Source organism: Aythya fuligula, chromosome 3 (genome assembly GCF_009819795.1).
Source record: "Aythya fuligula isolate bAytFul2 chromosome 3, bAytFul2.pri, whole genome shotgun sequence".
NCBI lineage: Eukaryota > Metazoa > Chordata > Aves > Anseriformes > Anatidae > Aythya > Aythya fuligula.
This window is the reverse complement of record NC_045561.1, coordinates 90,856,198-90,881,431: the sequence shown is the minus strand read 5'-3', so window position 1 is coordinate 90,881,431 and position 25,234 is coordinate 90,856,198. Positions and strand designations below refer to the sequence as shown.

The window sequence follows — 25,234 nt, the reverse complement described above, 5'->3', positions numbered from 1 at the left end:
TCCCTCCTTATTTCACAAGACCTTTAAGAGCAGACCTTTATTACCAGTCTAATAGAGCCTTTGGAGAAAACTCAGACTGCAGAGGAAAAGACTCCCATCTTTGTAACTTTTACTTAACCCATGATATTCTGTTGTTTTCTGAGTGGCTGACAAGTTGATGGTAGATGTGGTTTATTGTGGTTGGTGCCAAGTAAGATGGTACCAACGAGTATTTCCAGCTATGCTGTCTAGCTGCTCTGTTTTGAAGCAATTCTTTTCTCTGTGGAAACAGAAATGTGATGGGGACAGTGATGCTTGTTCCTACTGGAATGAGTTCTCCCATTCCTGTAAAACTAAAATTAGTAAACTTTATAGATACAGTGAATGTTATTCGTTGTGAAAGGGGTCAAGAAAGGACTATGGCCAGGCTACTGTTTTGTAATGTCTTGAGATGCTTATTCGTATCTTTATCATTCATACCAAAGTAAGTTTAATTATTACTAAATCATCTTTTGCCAAAAAAGTTATTTAAAGTACACAGTGAACACAAAGTGGTTCAAATGTAACCACTTCTGTGCCAATATTTTCATCCATGTCTTTCTCTTTCTCCAATATTTTTCTTCTCCTCTCCAGTCTTTCTCTCTAGCCAGTCTCCTTAATTGTAGTATTCACAGCAGGAAGAAAGAAAAAAAGCTTTGATCCATAGTTTAGCTATCCTGACAGATGGATCCCGTGGTACAGAGCCACGTGGGAACAGTTCTTGAAGAGCTGCTGCCTGTGGACGGCCCCCGCAGGCTCAGTTTGGAAAGGATGGCATCCCGTGGGAGGGACCCCACGGGGAGCAGGGGCAGAGAGTGACAAAGCATCAGGGACTGACCGCAGTTCCCATTCCCCATTCCCTTGTGCTGCTTTGGGGAAGAGGTAGGAGAGGGTGGGTGGAAGGAAGGTGTTTTTGACTTGCTTTTAGTTCTCACTGCTTTTGTCTACTATCAGTGGGTACTAAATTACACTAATCTTCCTTTTACGGAGTCTGGTTTGTCTGTGATAGTAACTGGTAACAAATGTTACCAGTTACTTATTTCAACCCATGAACCTTTTTTCCTCATGTTTTCTCTCCCCTCTCCTGCAGAGGTCCCTTCCACCCTCAACCATTCTGTGATTCTGTGAAATATTAGCTCAAATGTATATGGGGTTATTTAATATATATTATATGCATACATATATTTATTGATATAACAAACCTATTGATACAGTGATTCAGTAAACAAATAAATCCTTACTTACTACTAGGTAATACACATTTTCCTTGGAAGAAGGAAAAAAATAAGAATTTTTATGATGGCATTTTGACAAATGTTTTCAAATAACAACTTTTTAATAGACTCTATTCATTATAATTATGAACAATTATGTTCCTCCTTCTTTGGAACAAGAAAAACAGAAAAGCACTTATTCATTATTTTGCCCTCTGTAAAAATCTGAATTTCTACCACCTACTTTTTTCCCCCTACTGATTTCTGTTTTATCATTCAGCCAGTTTGCACCAAGGAAGTCCAAACAGATCCTCATATACCCTATCTGGTAGACTTCCCATTGGAAAGAGCTTCAGGAAACAAGCATGTGAACTCCTGTGAGTGCACATCAGTAATCTATAAATGTATTTTTTCAGTTAAAACTAACTTGGTTCCTAAACCTGGCAAGAACTGGAATTACAAAACAGATTCTTCTCATTTTTTTTCAGTGCATGCCACCCCTCTAGAGGAGATACTTGCAAATGATACAATTAAGGCATTGCACAAGCTTCACAGCATCCTGCTTTTTAAAAATTTTACTAAGATGACTTCAGTGTTTGCATTGCCAATGTAGTACCTTGAGTCCCATCTTAATTTCTGAACCTAGACAGCTGCAGATATTGAAAACTGTTGAGAGATTACAAAAAAAAAAAAAAAAAAAGTGTAAAACCAATTAAAGTTCTAACCAGCATAAATTTAGAAGTGGGATGAAAACTTGCCTCAACTTTATGACATTGTGCTATAAAAAAAGCCTTTAACCTTTTCTAAACCTTGTATCAAACATCACTAAATAGCTGGAAGGAACATAAAAGGAGACACCTGCTTGCTGACAAAAAAAGAAACCAAATGTACTCAAGACTATACTCTTCCAGTAAATGCCAGAGAGCATTTACCAAACATAAACAAGGAATTCTCAGAAGTGGAGTAAGTTGAAAACAGCAAAACAGCCAAACTTTAGAGTGAGAGACTGATGTTTTTTATTTTATTTTATTTTATTTTATTTTATTTTATTTTATTTTATTTTATTTTTTAGTTTTTATTGGCCCTTTTCAATCAGTTGAATATTCAGTATGCAAGAAGAATATATTCATTCCAGTGAAGAGCTGCGAATGACAAATTATGTCTTCTGTTCCCTATTTTCATTAAAACTAACTAACTTCTGGTACTATTCTACAGTTACTTGGAAGGCAAAGGTGGACACATCACTTTTTAGAAATGTCTCTGTTCCTGTTTATTATTAAGACCAAACAAGAGTTATATTTCCTACAGCAAGAGTATCACAAGGAAATTAGTTGATGAAAAATCAGAAAAATCCTAAGACTACTTAGTGAGAAATAAAATATATAGTGTTTGAAGTACATATTTGAAGTTCGTGAAAGAAGCCAGAACATCAACAACCTTGCAGGAAGCAGCATCTCAGGGAATACCTATTCAGAATGACAAATACTTGTTTTGGCAAAACGGTTCTGGAAGAAGTTTAAGACGGGAGAAATATACAGCATGTATACATGACATACACAACATTTTTGCATATCAGTTTTATGACTCATGAGCCATTTTTAATGATAAACATAAATGAAAGTTTGGAAGGGCTTATATATTTTGTGGGATTAAGAAATATCCATATTTAATGTAAAAATGTTTGAAAATAATCTTTGAGAAGGATCTTAACCTTATGCTTCAGGGCACTTCCAGTGACCCATTAAACTGAGATCTGTTTGTAGTGGTAGAGGAAGAGTTGGGAAAAAGAAATCTTGTTTATCTACTGAGTCCTTCAGGCATTCCTCCGAAGTCTGGTTACAGTATAATAGAGAACAAGATGAAGCTGAGGTCTGATGTTAAATGGCATTTTCTGTCTTCCATTTTGTCTCCCCAAATTCCTTCACACAATAACTAGTACAAAGAACTATGCACTGAAATTACACAGAGCTACTGGAAGTGATAGTGACAGTGCACAAGAAAGTTTTGCAACAGCACTCAAAAGCTGAGGAAGAATATTTTACAAAGGTTGGATGACTTGTTTCTAGCGTTAGTGCTTCCTAAAATAAGATTACCTTCATAGATGGAGAAAAAGAAGAATCTGTTCTGGGAACCACGGCAGCCATTACCTGGTACTATAGGACAGTAACTTTAGAAGGGGAAAAGTTGCCCCACTGAGATTAATTTCTACAGAAAAGTACTACTTCTCCAGTGCAGATGCATGGAAACTTTGTGAAAAGAACACTGGCCTTTAGTTATGTCCTAAAAATTGAAAATGAGAGTTTCACTATGAAACCTTCAGGAAAGAATGAAGCACCTCAAGTAAGACCATGTACAGAGATATTATTTAATTTCATTTACATTAATATGCGCATTTCACGATACTTTAGAGAAATTCAAGTAGAATTACATTTTATGTCAGATTTGGACATAGAACTCAACACCTTTTATACACTTTTAAATATGAGTAGATGTTAAACGCTAGTTAAAATTAGAACAGACACAGTAACTTCTGGGGACTTTTCTTTGGTAAAGATGCCAATCTTATTTGGTGATCTCAGCAGAACATGTCTGAGAACCTGTTATGAACAGACGCACTATTTTTGATTTCCACAAATTTATCTTAAATGCCACAGGAGAGGCAGTTAATGGTATGTTTGCATTCTACACTCAGCAGCATGGATCTTGACCATTTTAGAATCATTATTATTTCAGATAATATAAATTCACGTATACATTCTGAAGATAAACTATATCACTGAGCTCTACATCTTTTGAAGACCTCCAGGGATGGTGACTCCACCACTTCCCTGGGCAGACCATTCTAATGCCTAACAACCCTTTTGGTAAAGAAGTTCTTCCTAAGATCCAACCTAAAACTCCCTGGCACAACTTTACCCATTCCCCCTCATCCTGTCACCAGGCACGTGGGAGAAAAGACCAACCCCCACCTTGCTACAGCCTCCTTTAATGTACTTATAGAGAGCGGTAAGGTCACCCCTGAGCCTCCTCTTCTCCAGGCTGAACAAGCCCAGCTCCCTCAGCCGCTCCTCGTAGGACTTGTTCTCCAGGCCCCTCACCAGCTTGGTCACCCTTCTCTGGACTCTTTCAAGCACCTCAATGTCCTTCTTGTAGCGGGGGGCCCAAAACTGAACACAGTACTCGAGGTGTGGCCTCACCAGAGCCAAGTACAGGGGGACGATCACTTCCCTAGCCCTGCTGGCCACACTGCTTCTTATGCAAGCCAGGATGCTGTTGGCCTTCTTAGCCACCTGAGCACACTGCTGGCTCATATTCAGCCAACTATCCACCAGTACTCCCAGGTCCTTCTCTGCCAGGCAGAAGGACCTGATGACACAGGCTCTCAGACACTTCCGAAGTGCCTCAGTGCTTTGTAAAAAAGCAGCCAAATTAGATGAACTAAACCGATCCTTGTGTTTTCCATGTCCAAAAAAAATCATAGATTATTTTAAACTGTTGCTTATTTATAAACACAGAGTCAAACTCTAAGGTAGTAACCACGTTCATGCATACTGACACACACATGTGCCTGTCAAATATTGGAGATTAACTCTGAAATGCCCATTTTCAATGCTGAACTTGGATGGAAGAAAAGTTTTACTTATCGTTCTTAGTTTCCAAAATGACAGTTACCTGAATAGTGTTCTCCTTTCCTTTTTCCTTTCCCATTTCGATTTCCTTTTCCTTTTCTTTCTCCTTCCTTTTCTCTCCCTTTCCTTTTCTCTTTCCCTTTCTCTTCTCTAAAAAGTAATAATCTGTACAACTGAATAACAAAGTGAAAGAACTTGTACTAAAGAAAAAAAAGGTAAAAATGTTAGTTAAATCTTACTTTTTTCACACCTAATTTGTTTTCTCGCTGTCTTCATGGAGATTATAACAAAACCAAGAAACCACAAGCTACACCATAACTTTTTCATATAAAAAGATAACAAGAAGAAAACCTCTGAAAATTGTTATTTCATACAATGATTTTATAGAGACTGCCCTTTAAATTCTTGAGGCAACGAAATGTTTATGGATAAGTGCATAAGAAGCTCTTCTTATATGGACAAGTTGAAACATGCACTATTGCTTCTATATTTGTTTTAAAATAAGAAATAATAGTTTCTCTTGATTTTTTTACACTTCTAAAGACCATTCTGCATTGTAAAAATTGACATTAATTTATTAATTCATGAAGACACTCGGGAATTCTTGTAAACTGTATCTTCTTATCTGAGGTAACAGTTTTCATAGCCTCTTTTTTAACTTATGGACTGGTCCTCAAGATACAAGGTAATAACATTTCTTACGTTCATAAAATGCAAGAAGGTTGGCATTCTACAAAAGAGTAAATAAAGAATTTTAAACAGTAGCAAGCTAAATTTTTTCTCCATCAAATAACTTCTGAATATAAACAGATATAATTTTTTTAATTTATAATTTTTATGATAGATCTACTGCTGTTTTTGTTAACAATTACTACTATAGTACAAACTAATTATTAACATGATGTGTCCCATTTGTTTATATGCACTCAGAATATGTATCTTAGAAAGAAAAAGAAAAAAGAAGAATGCCACAAATATAAGTTTTTGAAGACAGTAACAGCAAAGAGCATCAAAGGTGATGTTTTGTGTTTGAACCACTTGTGCAACATACTTTAGTATTCTATATAGAATTCTGAATAAGCAGCACTTTACATACTAAAGCATTTTGACATTTTAAATCTTGTTGCAGGTGTTGAATTTTATTTGGGCATGCATGTTTTGGGTAATGTTGAATTAAATATTCTCTGTGTGTAGCTAGAAAGAACTGAAATGTTATGTTACAGGCACATTCCCAACTGTTCAGTCACTACATCTTCTATAAGCGGGTTTGCCTTGTAATGGCTTCTGTTTCACAAAGTCAGAAAACACCTTGATAGAAATATACACATAGGGAAGGGATATCCTGTATCTTTCAGGCAATGCATGTTTAGAATGTTTGCTTAAGAAAAAAAAAAGGCAAAACCACCACCAACAATAACAAAAATATAACAATTGGCAATATCCAATCAGATATAAGCTTTAAAATGGCTTTATTCCAAAGCTGGACAGCTGGGTGATTTGTACTGGATTTGTATTCTGGTACTGGTCTGTGCTTCTCGTATTAGTATTGTTTACCTTATTTCCACACACCATTTTCTGCACTATTGCAGACATTGCTAATCCTCTAGCAGATTACACTTTACCGATTGTCCTGTTATGTCCTGGTATGACAAATGTCCTGGATTGTCCTGAAACCAGGACACTGATGAATCTTAAAACTTTAAAGGGTAGGGAGTCTGGGCAAATTTACCTAGATGAAGTACTACCATTTTAAATATCACTAGTAAAATGCAACAAGACAAAACATGTATCTGTTCCAAATAAGAATCCCCCAAGACAGAAGTCATACTTCTGATATGTTTCCTAATGCCTTGCCTTTCTTCATATTCCACTTTTACAGCCTCTTAGCATTTAGCATTTACAAGTTTTCCTATTTCTTTTTTCCAATTTAATTGGAAAAATGACTCTGTAGATGCTTCAAATGGTTTGATATAATGCTTGAATATCAATATAAATGTCCATTTGAGTGACAGAACACTGACTTTTCTGCATTTTAGAGCTCTAGGGGACACAGGTATAGCAGCTATTCCATCAGACACATTGCACACATTAAAGATCCCTAGACACATTATCTGTTTATTTTAAATACTCATTCTATATCCTGTGATTTTGACCTTCTGGTAATATTGCTAGTATAACAGAAACAGTTCTAAAATGGATGTGTTGCTTCTTAACAGCTATAAAATGTTCCTTTAACTTTCTTGCAATATCATAAAAAAGAGCAACATATCAATTTGATTTAATCTGAATAAGCAAGGCATATATTCATCAAAACTGATTAGAAAGTAGGCAAGTTAGGCATGCCAAATCTTCTTTTCAACAAGATTTCTAAAAACTATTCCTAAAATCATTCAGAACTATAATTCACTTGGCGAATTATTTTTAAATTACTTACAGATTTTAATTATGATTACAGTTTTGCTTCTAGTTGAAAGTGTAGAGATATGTTAAGAGTACCAGATAGCATATGCAGTTTATTAAATCCACAGCTAACTTTTATTAGCACGTAACAGACTATGGTGTACTTGTTCTCTTTTATATATAAACTCGTAGTGTGTATATAAGGAATACAACTACATATACAGAAAAGTAAGAAAAATACAGCTCATTATATGTATTTTTATTATACCACTTCTTTTGATATTATTACATTGACAAGTATTATACATGCACTTTTCATTACAAAATGGAGTAAATGGTTAGAAATCGTCATTAACATAATCACCTATTCTCACTGGTCTCACAGTAAAGACAGGATTTTGATTAAAAAAAGAAGTACAATGTAATCATGCACATATATGATTATTTATCGGTAAAATAATTAAATATGGAAGTAGTATAAGAGCTTGCTAGTATGCCGACTTTATCTAACCACTCTACATAAGAAATACCATCACCTTAAGCATAAACAGAAACCCCTGCTTCCTCTCCTCCCAGCATCAATAAAATGCCAGGCATTATTGTGGCAGGAACAGAAGGAAAACAACACTATGCCACTGTGTGAATCACAGTTTGGCCCATACCTTGGATAGTGTACTTGTCTCTTTATTTCAGTGAAGGTAAAACAGAAATTGAAAAGGCTTGGAAAAGAGCAACAAGGATAACCAGAAGCTGGGAAGCTGGGATGGCTTCCATAGGAAGAAGGACTGGGAAAGCCAGGAATCATTTGCCTGGACAGCAGGGGGCATGAGCAAATATGGGAATGGCCCACAAAAGCACAAAGAGGATGGCTTGGAATCAGCTCATCATTCTCCTTTATCACATTCATATGAGGGGGCATGAAATGAAGCTATCCGGAGCAATGCTGAACATTAAAAAAAGAAAGTTGTTCTTCGTACAGAAGGCTAGACCTGTGGGACTGCTTGCTGAATGGTATTGTCATATCATCTCTGCTTTTGGAAGGGATCTCTGGACACTGCCTAGCTGTCGACCCCTGCTCGGAAGAGGAGTTTATACAGGTTCAAGGGAAGACAGTTATTTAGTTAAGAGACTCAATATGCTCTACCAAGCAAACCACAACATGCTCAGGAACCCCCCTAACTATTTAAAGAGGTTCTGATGTTCCACTGGAGTCACTCCTTCTGTATCACGAAATGCATTTCTTCCTACCTTTATCTCAGTGCTCTGAGAAACTCGCATAGCTCTGTGTAATGTGTACACTGCAGCTTTGGTCAGACCACGTCAACTGTCTATCATCTGCTGAATGAAAGGAAGCCTTTTAGTTAACAATCTGGCAACAGGAGCATGCCTTTTCTGTTCCACAGCACATAAGATCTGAGTGGCTCTCAAAATGACTACTTTATCATTAAATCACTCTTTGGGTTGATGAGGGCACACAGCTGTGCAAATGCTTCACAAGTTCAGGATTTTGAAGTACAGGAGAAGCTTTTTACTACTGCCTGGAGGTACAGTTGACACACAGAGTTCCAAAGAATAGCTTTTTCTCCTTTGGGATGAAGGACTGAATGTATACTATTGATAAAGAAAATTTCTGTTTAAAAAAGAAACAGTAGGTGGCATTGTGTCTTGCCATCTAGTTCACTAGGAAGCCATAAGGGAAACAATAATACAATACATATTCCTAGCAGCAAAAGTTGGAAGTGTTCACAGTGCTTTCTATCACTGACACAGGCCCAATTTCAAAATTTCAATCTTACTTTTTCAAGGTGGACTCCAGCAGTACAGCAATATATGCGTTTGTCAGCTTCACACTGGACTATCACAATTTGCCAAGGACAATTTCATACAGAGAAATGCAAAGCTCCATTAATGTAAAGTGTGACTGCAACCATGTGAAGATGCATTTCTTCAAGACTGAACTTTATTTTGATTTGCAATCCACAATATCTTTCAATTTAAATAGATGGCTTTCACTTATCAAACCCTGAACAACTTTGATTTTTCAAAACCACAGGGATCAACTCCTTTAGCATACCATGACAGAATCAAGGAACAGAGGTTTTTAGGATACAGATGCCTAGATACATGTAGCCATGCAAGACTGCACCCCCAAACTCCCCCAAACAATTATGTGCTTCAGTCTATTGTTTACATCACATATGCTCTAAGAAAAAGCATTCTATTTTACCATTTCTTATCTTATATTCCCTTTGCATGACAAAGCTAGAGCATGACAAGTTGTTCAGACTCATTTTCTGTCTGTACAGTATCCCCATTCTTCAATTCTTTTTGTCTCTTTCCTGGATTCCTGCAGAGGCCCCACTTAGTTATGAGGCCTGGTTCTCCAGTGGCACACCTTGATCACACAGATTGAGCAAATTAAAACACAAGGGAAATGGAAGCAAGTTATTCTCAAATCTGAGCTCTGCTTCCTTATCAGTTGAATGCAAGAATATTAGTGTATTGATTTCTATTTATTTTTACCAGCTTTTCCTAAGCAACAGAGTAAGAAGACTGCAGGACAGCTTTGTTTTTTAATTCCATGTTCTGCATGTTCAACTTTAAATAAAGAAAATGTATACAAGAATGTAATGTAACATTCATACAATCTGATCTTCCTGATAGAAGCAAAATGGAGGAGTGGTAACAAGGAGAAAATGAAAGACTTTTCTGTACTAGGACTGCTTTTGACGATGTTATTTGCTCTTTTAACTTTGTATTAAGTAATATTGGGTAATAATCTTTTACAAATTTTAGCAAATGCTTGATTAAATATATGTTAAAGATCCTTGTGCCTTTCTCACATACATGTGGACTATAAAGAGCAGTATCTAGCCTTTCACTACTTATCACTGAATTCATTACAATCACTTAATGGTCACAATTAAATCATAGGATCATAGAGTATCTTGAGTTGGAAGGGACCCACAAGGATCATTCATTGCAACTCCTGGGTCCCCAAGGGACCACCCAAAAATAAGAACGTGTCTGAGAGCATTGTCAGAACACTTCCTGAACCCTGTCGGGCTGGGTGCCAGGACCACTGGCCTGGGAGCCTGTCCCATTGCCCGACCACCCTCTGCGTACAGAACCATTACCTAACATCCAGCCTGACCTTCCCCTGTCCCAGCTCCATGCCATTAAAAAAAAAAAAAAAAAAAGTGCTCGATTTCAAAATAAACATTTAAAATAATTGCACTTCATTTAGAGGAAATGTAGAAAAATCTATTCCTATTTTAGAATTCTTCCAAACTAAAATCTCATGAGCTCTAAGAAAAACCTTGACATTGTGTTGATCAGGTATTCCATTAATCAAATATTTATTCTTAGATGCCCTTGGAATACAAAACTCAATTTCGCAGAAATTGCCTTATAAGTATAAACTAATGTCTGACAGATGACTCCGAAACAGTTTCTGTTTTAAACCAAATTATATATCAAATGTAATCAAGAAGGCAGATTTTAAAAAGTACTGACCTACCTTTATGAACCAAAGGATATGATCACACCTGTAGCCCTACACATTTCTAAGACCAAAAAAGTTACATCATAGTACTAAATATTCTGGAAAACAAATAAACAAACTGTCGTGGTTCCGCTCGAGTGGGCAGCCGAGCTCCACCACAGCCGCTCTCTCACTCCCCCTCCTCAAAGAGGAATGGGGAGAAAATATGTGAAAAGGGCTCAAGGATTGAGATAAGGACGAGAAAACCACGCAATAATTATTGTAACGGGCAAAACAGACTCGGCATAAGGAGATAGTAAGATTTATTGCCTACAACTAACAAGCGAGAGAAGTGAGAAAACAAAGGAAAAAAAAAAACAAAAGCACCTTCCCCCCCCATTCACCCTCTTCCACCTCCTCCCCCCGAGCGGCGCAGGGGAACGGGGAATGGGGGTTATGGTCAGTCTACAGCACTTCTTCTCTGCCGCTCCTTCTCGGTCACTCTTGTCCCCTGTGCTGTGGGGTCCCACCCACGGGATGCAGTCCTTGATGAACTGATCCGGCGTGGGCTTCCCACAGGCAGCAGCTCTTCCAGAACTGCTCCAGATATGGGTCCGTACCACGGGGTCCATCCCTCAGGAGAAAACTGCTCCAACCTGGCTCCCCTACGGGCAGCAGCTCCTGCCAGGTCACCTGCTCCTGCGTGGGCTCCTCTCCATGGGCTACAGGTCCGGCACGGAATCTGCTCCGGCAGGGGTCTTCCACAGGCGGCAGCCTCCGTCGGTGCAGGGCCACCTGCTCCACCGTGGTCTCCTCCACGGGCTGCAGCGTGGAACCCTGCTCCACCGTGGTACTCCATGGGCTGCAGGGGGACATCCTGCTTCACCATGGTCCTCACCACAGGCCGCAGGGGACTTCTGCTCCGGCGCCTGGAGCACCTCTCCCCCTCCTTCTACACTGACCTTGGTGCAAGGCTGTTTTCTCACTCCCTTGACTCTCCCGGCTGCTGTGTGGCGCAGCGTTTTTTCCCTGTCTTAAATATGCTCTCACAGAGGCGCAAAACAACATCGCTTATTGGCTCGGATCTGGAAAACAATGGGGCCCTTCCCAAACATGGGGCAGCTTCTAGATCTTTCTCACAGAAACCACCCCTATGGCTCCCTGCTACCAAAACCTTGCCACGTAAACCCACTACACAAACAAACAAAAAAATTGCAGCTGATGATCAAGGACATAATAACAAAAAAATTACCTGTTTCGCCTAGCAAAAACATTACAAAAAACGTGCTAAAACTTGCTGGAAAAGTAACACGAAGCAACAGTTTTCAACAATTTAATCTAAAACAAGATCTGTCATAAGGTTGTTGGCATTATTTTCATGTGATCAGGCTGAAAGCACTGCAGAGATAACCTTTCTCAAAATAGTATGACTTCTGAACCTAGCCAGCAGGAAGGACCTGAAAAGCACATCTAAGAAAGGCTCTAGGCATGCATGGTTGGAGAGGGAGATTTTTTTTTCCACTTTTTAAATCCCCAACCGAAGATATGAAATGGCCTTGGGACCAAAACATGCAGAAATTGGGAAGAACCAACTATGGAATAAAAATAATGAAAAATAAAATCTGGTTATTTTATGTGGAAAGTCCTCAAAATTCCTATTACTCAATATATCAACCATATGTAGGTTGTGTTGGATTGTCTACTGAAAGCCCCTCTGGGGTCCATAATAGCTTTATTATTAATTTGCTAATTTATATGGCATTCGTTGTTGTGGCAGCCAGTTGCTTTAATTAAATACGCAATACAAAGCAAGGTAGGTGGGCATTTCAGATGGTGATCTGTTTCCTGAAGCCCTGATTTAGTGGCAGTCTGCCCAGGATAGAACTGAATTACAACTCCCAGCACCTCTCTCATTTCCAATGAGTTGTTTTAAACAATGGGTTTAAAGACAGAAAGATATTTCAGATAAAACACAATTCAAGGACTATCCCAAAGGGTATTTTTTCATATTAATTTCAGGAAGAAGCCTGTAGGGTTGCTCATGTAATTGATTCCCACATAAGTCAAGGAGAGTTGGACTATTCACAGTACCACTGGGTAAAGCATCACATCCATCATAGCTGAAGCTGGCAGCGCTGCCCATAGTTAAGGCAGCCTGACCCTTAGCCATTACTGGACACTTTTTATTACTTGCTATTTCCAGTTTTACCAACCACGGCAGTACAAACTTCTGAAAGGAGATCCTCAAAATAAGGAGACTAGAAAAGACACTAGGTTTTTGTCTTTCCTCCTGTCCACTCCACAGAACTGTGTGACAACTGGCAATGCTAGGCCTCCCCATTTGTTTGGAAGTTTGTGGCAATCTGCTAGAGTAAGAGCTGTTTTTCCCTTATTTTTCAATTACTCTCCCTTTCCATCCTCCATGTAAGTACTACTCCCCAGTTTGCACATGAGTTGTGTTCAGATTTCTTAAACCAAGTGGAAGGAATGGTAGAAAAGGAGGAATGTTCACACCACAGCATAAGCAGACCTGCCTTAATGTGTTTGTTTTTTTTTCCCTTTATGTTTAGTATTAATTGTAGGCCTCTGGTTGCCTGGTTCTGTGAGCTGGAAGACCATGACCTGTGGAACCACAAATTTCCTCACATTGACATCAGAATTGTAAGGTATCTATTTTATTAGTTACATGTTTATACATTCATCAGGCCCGACTGAACTCATGCCACAGTACTGAGAGAGTCAGTGAATGTTATCGCAGACCTTTCTCAATTACCTACCACAGGTCTTAGGAGTCCGGGGATGTCCCTGCTGACTGGAAACTAGCCAATGTTACCCCAATGTATAAGAAACACTCAAGAGGAGACTCTGGAAATTAAAGACATATTAGTCTAACTTCAGTACTTTAAAATTATGGAGATGATTATCCTGGGCATCACTGAAAAGCACTTAAAGGATAACAAAATCATCAGGCAACACAGGCTGGGCCTGATGATGTTGTTCAACCCAGAGTTGAATGCATGCTTAGTAAACTTGCTGATGACACTGGACTGGGAGCTGCCGTTGACACTGCTGACTCTCTTGAGGAATGAGAGGCCTGAAAAAGATATTTAGATGTGAGGGAACACTGGGCCATCAGCAACAGCATGGAGATTTTCCCCTTTCTTCAATCTGTTCTCCCAGAGGCCCACCCAGCATCACTCCCTGGCCAGCAGCAGGTCCCTTTTGGAGCTGGCTGGAGCTGGCTCTGATCTGACATGGGGCAGTTGCTGGGCTCTGCTCACAGAGGCCTCCCCTGCAGCCCCCGGCTACTAAGCCCTTGCCACAAAAGCCCAATACACTACTGAAAGCGGCATGTAGAAAGAAAAAGGATAATTAGATGGTTGAAACAGTTGAGTGTTATATTGATAAAACAACTCTTTAAAAAGCCATACTTGTAAAACTTTTATTGTATGAAAACAAAACTTTTCTCCTCTCATATTCTGGAAAATGATGTCAGCAGTCAATGAAAATATTTGGTTAAATTACAGAAACCATTACGACCTGGCAGTCCATGGGCCATTTGCCTTGTTAATTCTGTTGAACACTAATGAAACTTCGTAACTTCTAATACAAGGACACAAAGGAAACCAAGTGGAAACTGAACCACAGACTGGAAGGAATAAATCTGTTTCTCAATATGAAAACATGAATGACCATACACTATTGTTTTTATCATTTGTGCATCCACTCTCAGGTTGCTAAGAAGGGGATATCCACTCAAAGGTAAAGCCTGCACACCATGCTAATCATAGATACTCTACAGAAGAGAAACAGAGATTAAAGCTGCACATACTGATATATTTGTTCAACGTAATTCTCAGTATATTTTTCAGCGTATTCTATCTAAAATTCTATTACAACTTCGAAGTTTTGACAAATTGTGTTAACGGAGAACAAATTTAGTGTTTTCCCTCAAAATTAGTAGTATTCATCTTACAGTTTTAATTTAGAATTTGATAATTAAGGCAGGATACAATTAAAGTTAATGAACCTTAAGTGTAATGTCTACAAATATGTATCCAGTCAGAGTTAGGTATCTAAACTTTGATTATAGGCAATGAAGATCTAATGAGCAATAGTCAAGGGAGCCCAAGGAGCAACTCATCTCAATCTAAATAAACTCTATTCAGTTGAATTCATCTGTAGGCTACTGTAAATACATTGATTGGTATTCTATTGATTTTAATATGAATATAGTCATCCAAAGTGTTAGAGAGTAGAAGAAAACAACACTTAGGTGGAAACCTTATGTGGAAAATATTGAACTATGAAATGATCATTACCACTCAGGTCTGTGACCTTGAAACTATGGTAGATAGTTCCACTACAGTATCAGCTTGGTGTATGGTAGAAGTAGAAGCAGTAAGGTGTTAGGAATTAATAGGGGAGGAATAGCGAAGGAGAAAAAGAATCATTATGCCATTGTATAAATCAGGTTTGCCCACAGCTTGAATACAATGGGAAATGCAAAGTCCTGTACCTGGTCAGAATTAACCCTAGGCACCAGTACAGGCTAGCTGCCTGCCCAGCTCCATGGAATGACTGTTGTTCAAGAATTGAGCTGAACAATGACTGTGTGTAAAACTAAGCATTACTTCTGGAGGAAGTGCTCACCAAGCCACTTTCAATAATTTACCTGCAGTCCTAGCTAACTGAGGAGGTCCCACTTGACTGAAGGTCAGTGAGTGTGACTGCAATCTACAAGAAGGGCAGGAAGGAGGATCCAGGGAATTATAGTCTGACCTTGGTATCTGGGAAGGTTATGGAGCAGATCAGCTTGAGTGCCATCACACGACTCATAAGGGACAATCAAGTGATTAAATGCAGACACAGTGGGTTTATAAAAGGCAGGTCCTGCTTAACTAACCTGATCTCCTTCAATGACAAGATGATCCACTTAGTAGATGAGGGAAAGGCTGTGACTGTTTTTCACTTCAATTTTAGTAAAGTGTTTGAAGTTTAGTAAATCTGTTTCCTACAGCATTCTCCTGGAGAAGCTGGCTACTCATGGCTTCAACGGGTGTACAGTTCAGTGGGGGAAGAACGGGCTGGATGGCCGGGCTCAAGGAGTCACAGTAAATGGAGTTCAGTCCTACTGGCAGCCCGTCACCAGTGGTGTGCCCCAGGGCTTGGTACTGGGGCCACTTTTGTTTAACAACTTTGTGATCTGGATGAGGGGATTGAGTTGCACCCTCAGTACGTTTGCAAATAGTACCAAGTTAGGCAGGGCTCTCGACTTGCTTGAGGACAGGAAGGCTTTGCAGAGGGATCTGGAGAGGCTGGATCGATGGGCTCAGCCCAATCACAGGACACTCAACGAGGCTAAGTGCCAGGTCCTCTGCACTGGGGTAGTAACAACCCCATGCAGTGTTACAGGCTTGGGGAAAAGTGGCAGGAAAGTTGCCCAGCAGACAAGGAGCTGGAGGTGGTGGTTGGCAGCTGGCTGAGCATGAGCCATCAGTGTGCCCAGGTGGGCAAGAAGGCCAATGGCATCCTGACCTGTGTCAGAAATGGTGTGGCCAGCAGGTCTGGGGAAGGGTTTGTACACGGCATTGGAGAGACTACATCTTGAACATCCTGTCCAGTTTTGGGTCCCTCACTACGAGAAGGATCTGCAGTTACATAACTCCACGCTCAAGGTTGAGCATGTGCAGAGAACATCAACAAAGCTGGTGAAGGGACTAGAAAACAAGAATTATGAGCGGCTCATTGCTCCTCACAGTGCAGTAAAGACTGGAAATGCTGAGTTCGGTTGGTCAAGAAACAGCGGTCAAAAACAACTGCAGCACGTAGTAAGGAAATAGAACAATTAGACATTTATCCGACACTACTATAATGTGTTCAAGTACCTTATAAAAGAGAGAAACTAAATGAAAGAACATATTTCAAACCGCGTTATGACAAAATAAAAATGAAAAACTTTACTCTCCAGTAATGCTGATTTCACATGGCAAGATACTCAGTCCCCTATGTTACCCAGAAAGACTGCTTCATACACTTTGAGGTATTTTAACATATCTCCACTAGTTTCACGTATTTTCTAAGAGACTTGAAATTACAGGGTTAGTTGGAAATGACATTTCAACCTTAGCTTCATTTTAGTACCATGGTGACTCTGATGAAGATATGTAGCATCATCTTATACTTCTTATACACTTCTTATAGTTTCATCTCTGACTGTACATTATAAAGCTAACAAATTCTTACATCCAACTAATAATCATTATTATTGTCTCAACATCTGCAGTTATTTTTTTTAAATAAAACTATCACCCTTAAGCTTCACTTCTGCACATAAAATAAAGTCCAGATATTGAGCACATGATTGTATATGGAAGATATTTCTGCTTCATTGTTACGTAAGTTTATAAAGTGTTTTCTTAGTATTTGATATTTCTACAAGTATAGTAATGGATCAGGAACCTAGATAACAATTCTGAGCTAATGCATTTATTAGATGTAGTAGAGAATAATGTATACAATCTATGGAGTAGTTTAATTTTAAGGGGGTTTTGCTATCCTGAAGTGCTTAACTATGAGATTATATGTATTTAGCCAGGCAATGATGATGCTGGATCACAGAAGATTTCTTTGGACACATGACTGTGCACAGATAATAACACGAACTATCTGCTATGTAAATTTGCAAATTAATAGCTCTGAGTACAAAACACAGGAGCATATATGTATCTTTAAACACTGAATTTTCAATTTTTAGGCTCTGTTTATGCTTTAAGTTTCCACATGTAATTCTGAAAAGGACTAGAAGATGATATTGCAGAAGATAACTAGAAGATAAAAATAAAGGGCCTGATGTTAAACAATGAATAGCTTAAAATAATATTTTTGAGCAGCAGACTAAGCATTTGCATTAATTTTCTCAATTCTTAAGAGCTTCAATATTAAAAAGTGATGTTTTTCTGAGTTACAAGAAGTCTGAAGTGAAATGTGGCCACATCAGCAAACTGCAATAATTAACTCTGATTATTTTATAACATTTTCAGTCTGCCAAGTCCCTTAAGTGGTATCAAATCCAATTGTGTTCTTAGAGTGCACAGAGCAACACTGCCCTGAAATCTTAGCAAATCGATGTTTATTAACTAGAACAGTTAAATGGCAGTATTCTTACTAACCTGCAGTGAAAAGTTCTTCCAGGACCATCAGCACATACACCTCCATTGTGACACAAAACTGAGCTCAGCATAGGTTCACTGCAAACATCAATATCAACTTCACAGAACTTGCCAGTGTATCCACTCAGGCAAACGCAAACAAATGCATTAACCAAATCTTGACAAGAACCTCCATTAATGCAGGGAACAGATTCACATTCCTGAGGAGAGAAACAACAATGCATTGACTACACAGCTTTAAAGCACATTATTTATTCATTCATGTCTACAGCAAGTGCAAGAAACTGAGTCTGGAGATTAGGAAAGGAATAATAGCCTTTTTAATGTCTGATATGCAAGAGGCTCAAATTTTGGTCATTTTTTTTTATATAGAGATGATTTGATTACTGCTTATACGCACTCTTGAAATTATGCTTGCTCCTCCTGATTAATCTTGCAAGTATGTGATTGCTACTCATGATTCCTTTTAAAATTTAAAACTAAAAAAAAATAATAAAATTTTAAAGAATGCTTTTAAGTTGTATTTCATACAATTATTCCTTCTTCTGAGTTTTTAAAAGTACAATCACAGTGATAAAAGCTACATTAGTAAGATAATTCTGGACAGAATAAATAACTTGTACTAACCAATGTATACGAGCCCCATTCTACCAAATACTTATTGATAAATGCTAACTAATGATTATCAATTATTGCATAATATTGTAAACAAGAACATGTAGAAGTGTTTATGTGTTCACATAATAACAATTCCCTCTGATAAAGTTAATGCGGAAGTCATCAAATTCAAACCAAGAAAACTAGCCACAAATTACCATTTCTGTAAAATTAGATGGGAGTGTCATTTGTGTGATTTCCAGTGCAAATATGTGGTCTTACCCTTGAGCATATAAACCTACTTTTTGCCTATATCCGAAAGAAGTTTTATTTTGCTGCTGCCACCCAAATAGTACAGCTATACCCAGTATTTTAAAAGGGAATTTATTCTCACAGTACTTAAACTTGAGAAGGTTTGATTTTTTAAGGATATCCAAGGGCACTTAGATTTCATGCAGTTATTGCAGTTGCTTTGACAGAATGTAAATTCAGATACCCACAGGGAATTGTGAGAAAACAACTTATTTCCCTATAAGTTCTCCAGCTGGGTATATATAGGATGATTTATTAGTGAGCTTTACATAAACTAATTGAATTATACATCCCATAGGAAAGTTGGGGATAGTTTTATAGACTGCCAGAACTTCTGAGTCTGAAGTAGCCTTTTGCAATGTTAATTGAATTTGTTGTTGGCAAACATAAGTCATCTTTGTTTTGTTTATACAAAAATCACAATTCACAGTTCAAACTTTCTGGCTTTTTTCTATTCCACTAATTTATTTTAGTCTTCTTAATTTGTATTTACTTACACTGCTCTCTACTTCTATTTTTTTGTCTTTGCTCATTAGCAGAATATATTAATAATCTATCAATTAATGGACCGATGATTTAACTAATTATAATTGAAAAGATGTAATTCACAAAACAGCAAAATCGTCATCAAAAGTTACTAAGTATAATTTCAAAGCTCAAACAAATGTTCACAGCCTTGGCTCAGTATGCCATCAGAGTCATATCAAGTTACAAACTTACTGTAAGACCTTTTTATTTTCTTCTGTGGAATCTATTTTTCTTGTAAAATCTTATAAAATTGCACACAGTAATTAGTTTTTACAATAGCATAAGAAGCACATAGTTTAGTAGATGGGATTACAGTGGAAATCTCCTGGGTTTCTGTTTGTTATAATACATTACACACCTTGGCAAGCATGTCAACAATTTCACTTCTGACTTCCTTTGGAAATCTTGGGTTAATGCCATTTGCTCAGGATGACTCACGTATGCCTTGCTTATGTATTCTGCTTGGTAGTTCCTGAGTACTTGCTTCAAATTCAGCTAGCAAGTGTCAGGTGTGGGAACCTCCCTAGCATCTTCAGTAGTAAGGACCATTCCAAAGAATTCAATGAGCTTCTTTGTGCTATGACCTTATGCTGTTTGAGTGCCTACCTTTAGCCTTTGCCCCAGGCAATCTCACCAGTTCCCAACCTGGCTTCCTGGCTTTGATAAATGTAAAGAGCTTTTTACAAGAATATTCTTTAACAAGGGACATTTCAATTTATTTTTCAGGTTTTTGAACTTTCAGCTAACATTTAAACTAATGTCTTATGAACTTCTCTGTTTTCCTTATTTGGGCAAGCTTTCTGTTTGTTAAAATACGAGTTAAAACCCCTGTGGCAGCCTTCTTAAGTTTCCCATTAATTCATTCAGGGGTTTTAGACCACTTTGTGTTCTTGAATTGTGAAACACATTTTAGCTGGGCTTTTAACGCATTATTTGTTAATAGCCCCTAGGCTGCTTGTAGGTTTCTTGTGGATTTAGTTTTCTCCTCTTAAATCACCTGACAATTACATGCCTCATTTCTACAGAGTCTCCCTTCCTGAAGTCGAATGTCCCTCTGCTATATTTATTTGGCATGCTCTCTCATACTACATTCATATACCTAACTCTGCCACAGTCACTAATAGACAGCAGCTCTGTCATTAACATGTCTTGAGTACGATGTTCGTCTTTTCAGAAGCATACTGCGCATTAGTTCCATTCATATTTAAAAAAAAATTGTCACTCTTCAACAGTTCTCTTTTATACCTGTCAGCATTTCCTAAGCGTCTAGTTTCAAGACTCCCGTATAACAATTTTTATTTTCATTCAATAACCTGATTCCATAATGATAAAGGTGCAATCCATTCTTGTCCAAGTTCCTCCAATTTCAAAAGGTTTTCCATTTTCAAATGTCTTTGAGTTTCTTTTTTCTGCACCATCATATTACTCCTGTACTGGGGCCAAATCTCCATCTGTCTCAGGTCTCATGCAGAACTGGCAGCCTTTTAACAAAAGCTAGAAGCATGTCCCAGACTTCAGTTTGCTGCTCAGCCTGAATTTAAAGATTTAGTAGCACCCTTCCCACACTTTTCTCCATTACTGGTTTTCAACACAGGCCACACGTCTCAGATCCTTCGCGAAGTAATGTCTCTAGACATACTGATAATTTATATCCAAGGCTTCTAGCTGCCTATGTATCTACTATTTGAACAGTCCTATTTTTTAACGTATTTTCTGTTGCTAGAACTTCCTCAATGCAAGAGTATGCTGTGATATAAACTAACAAACTTTTCTTATGTAAGAGATCAGATATCTGCCTGTCAGAGAAGGTCCTAAGGTTTCTGTATTCTATAGAAGCAGAGGGTTTTTATTACTTTGGAGGCAAAACAACTCTGCAATATTCTTGTAGGTCTCATCCATTTCTCTACTTCTCCATTACTCTTTACTGTTCTAATTTCTATTCTGTATTCCTCTATTACATCTCCATTTAAGAGAATCACCAGTTCAGCCTCTCTTACATTAAGAGATCTATTACATTATGTTAGCTCCTTTGAAGAAACTACTTACCTTACTCAACCCTTTTTTATACTAATTAGCAATAACTAGAAAATACTAAATAGCGTAATGAAGTCCAACACATGCACACACTGTAACATCCAGCTTGTGGAGGCTTCTCCCTATGTTCACCAACAGTTGTCCTACAAGTACATGCTACACACATACAAAGAGATCTGAGGAGGCAATCCTTCTCTCTGGCTTACCTATGGTTAGATGGTTAAGAACCAGTCATTAGCCAGTGGAGTATGGACTCACTAATGAAATGCAGATCTCTCTTTCAAAATCAGCTGAACAGCTCTGTAGACTTCGCTCAATATTCACATTTTCATTGACTGTAAGTACACAGACAACTAGCTTTCACAAAGACACCTCAAGTTAGGCAAGCTGAATCCTACTGTTCTTCCCAACTCCAAATCACACATAATTAATAGCTGTCAAGTCTCATGTCTTCTGTGCAATCTGGCAAGTCCTAGTGAATAATTGCTTATCTGCTTGGACTGTCAGAATACTGCTCTGTGTCTCCACATGAACATCAGCTGCGGTGTCTCTGTATACAAAATCAGTTGTTTTTCCTGATTTCCCTATTTTTTTCTATCTTTTATGAAAACAGAGAAAAAAAGATTAGCAAAGTCAGACAAAAGAAAGCAATTGTAGGATGTAGTCCTCACTCCCACCCATCTGTTCTAACTGAATAATCTATTTATTTTCCCATAGTCTGATCACAACCTTTTACCAGATACAAGCAAGAGCACCTACATGCTGCATATCCTACTGTGTAAGGACACAAAACACTTTTTCTTACCCTTTCTGACAGCATGAGACAGCATTATGACCATGCATTAGCTAAGCATGGAAGAAACATAATTGCCAATGACTGTCACTACCACAAAGCAGCCAAAATAAATTAGAAAGGATGTGTATCAATAATAGTCTAGTATTAGCCATCTGTTTACCTCTGTTGGTAGATTTTTCTCTTTCTTGCATGAATTCTGTGCAACAAAAAATAATGACAACTATAATAGAAATGGAAGTTCCTACACCCATACTACGCATTTCATATGCAAAGGTTAGAGGTTGTAAGTTATAAAGTGTTTATTTTTTCATGAGGTGTTAGATAATCTGAGAAAGCCTTGAAGTGCATTTCCTTGTGAACTATATTTCAAACATATGTAAAGGATAAAAAAAAATCCAAGAGGAAAAATACCCTATTATCTCAAAGGAAATATATATAAAAACACAAACATATGGGCTATTTTAATCAGCTTACTTGCTAATCGCCCCTGGCTGCCTGATGCCCACTCATCCGCTCTCTCATTCCCACTCCTAAATGGGACAGGTAGAGAAAATAACATGAAAAATATCATGGGTTGAAGATAAAGACAAGGAGATCACTGATCAATTACTATCATGAGCAAAACTGACTCAGCTTGGAGAAAATATTTAACTTTCTGCCAATTAGAGTAAGATGGTGAGGAAAAAAAATAACAACAACTAAAAACACCTTCCCTCCAACCCCTTCTTACCAGGCTTAACTTTACACCTTCATTTCCCACTCTTCTACCTCCTCCTCCTCCCACCCTGAGTAGCATGCAGGAAACGAGGCGGGGTATGTTTCCCTCAGGGCTTGTCCACCTTCTGTGATGTGGGGTCCTCCACAGGACTGCAGTGTGGGTATCTGCTTCAGAGTGGTCCCCTCCATGGGCTTTAGGGAAATAACTGTTCCACCGTGACCCTCTCCATAGGCTGCTCTGCTCTGGCACCTGGAGAACCTCGAGCACCTCCTCCTCTTTCTCTAATCTTGGTGTTCTCAGGAACATTTCTCATTTTTTTTTTTCATCGCTCTCTCTGCTGCACTGCTACTTTAACACTTTTAAATTGTATTTCTACAGATGTGTCACCAGCTTGGCTGATGGGCTCATATGTGCCCTGCGGTGGATCCACTGGAGCTGGCTAGAACCATCTGCGTCATTCACAGGGCAACCCCTGGCTTCTGCCACAGAGACCACATCTGCAGCCCCCCCAAAACCAACAGTAAAACCTTGCTACCTACACTCAATAGAGTTGCATATACCTTAATACAAAGATATACATCAAGAGAAGAAAATAGAATTTACATATTTATTCCTGATTGTTCTTTTTCAAACAAAGAATCTGGCTGATGTTAATCCAGAGAAAAACTATTTTAGAGCACCATTCTAGCATCATTATCTAGATGTGTACACCCCTACACAGTCAGAAAGCCTTGTTGATCTCTGTAAGACTTGGATAGGCATGATATATGTCTGAGCAGGATGAATGCAGTATTAGAGCCTTTAAAAATATGACACCTGCAGCACAGTCTAATCTGGGAAGCACAGTGCATGCAAATAGAATGAAGCCATCACTCTGACAGACTTATCTGTCAAATGTATATGTATATTGTTTCTTCCTCTGAATTTCTAATCTATACATTTTCAAACATATCAGTATGAAATGTGGATATCTTTTGAATATGATTTTATGCAATTGTCTACAGGTCATTTAGTGTCTTATTCTCTCAAAATGGAGGAAAGCTTAAATTATGGATGTTGCCAGAGAAAATATTACCCAAGAGTATGCTGTATTAGCATTGGCAAGAACTGATAATCATATAGATCTGCAATATCATTATCACAATGCACACTCTGCTGAACTGAATTACTTATTTTTTCTTTCTATAATGGAAGTTGGAAGATAGGATTCCAGCTACACTTACTCCTGGTGTGACACCACCATGCATTTTCAACAGCAAAGTTATAGACCACACTTCCTTCATGTAATATAGGGCATTTTAGTTGTCTGATACTTTTTAGCTGTATTTAACATGAATGGTCCCTACACGGATAAATAAGCTAAAAAAAAAAGGTTTAGATAACATTTTCGGATATATTTTTAGCAATTCAGAAGCACAATTTTACAAGTCAGATAGCCCAAAAGGGAGGCAGTCCTCAAGACAGACTTTCTTGTGAGAAGAAATACATTCAAAATGTCCAGATACCGTAATCTGATTAAACTCTGGCACAAAACCTGAAAAAGTCCGAATTAATGTAATACTTCCTCCAAACTGCAGCCAACTGTCTAAGGGCTGTTTATTGTTACACCAGATGCAAAGATCTTCTACAAACTTGTTTGCTGACCACTGGAATCTTCATGGCACAGACATGAATATACACTTACCTTCCTCATGATAACTCAAATACATTCTTTCCCTTAACACGAGGAAACAAATAATGTATTTTATATGCCAGATAATGTATTTTATATGCACGGAATTCTATAATTATATGGAACTTGAAATCCTAAACATAAGTCATGCCAACTTTCCGTATAGAAAATTGCATCTTGGGCTTTAATATTTAACTATACAGTTAAGCTACAGCACATGGGCTTAGCAATGTAAGATAGTTTTATATTACCATACCAAACTGAAAGTATAAATTATTTTCAGAGAATGCTGGCTTAGTTTGCTGTGGCTTTTCAGATTTATTACTCACAGTTTAAAGTTCTTTAGACATTTTCTCAATTTTCTTTTAAATGCAGTTTCATTTGAGTAACAATAATGAGCTTTTCAGAATGGATTTGAAACAACTGAATTTGTCATGCATTTTCAATATACTGACACATTCAGAAGTTATATTCTAAAAGTGAGTTTCGAGTGGCACATTACCCTTTCCCCTATAATTAAAGTAAGATTTGATGACTTACATTAATATTTATCTCACATCTTGTGCTGGTCCATCCTGCTTCACAAGAGCATTGATATCCATCAATGAGATCTATACATCTGAAATACAAAACAGTATTATTCAGATGAAGCTGTCTAAT

The 25,234-nt window shown here is 38.0% G+C and overlaps 1 protein-coding gene across 1 annotated transcript in view; it reads right to left on the bottom strand.

Annotated features, from left to right (window-relative positions):
• EYS (eyes shut homolog) overlaps positions 1–25,234 on the bottom strand; it is an 836,985-nt gene that overhangs the window by 437,050 nt on the left and 374,701 nt on the right. Inside the window, exons 26-27 of the mRNA XM_032185496.1 lie at positions 25,115–25,193; positions 17,918–18,117 (exon numbers count right to left, since the gene is read on the bottom strand). Coding sequence (XP_032041387.1) covers positions 17,918–18,117; positions 25,115–25,193 — 279 coding nt within the window. The remainder of the gene's footprint in view (positions 1–17,917; positions 18,118–25,114; positions 25,194–25,234) is intronic.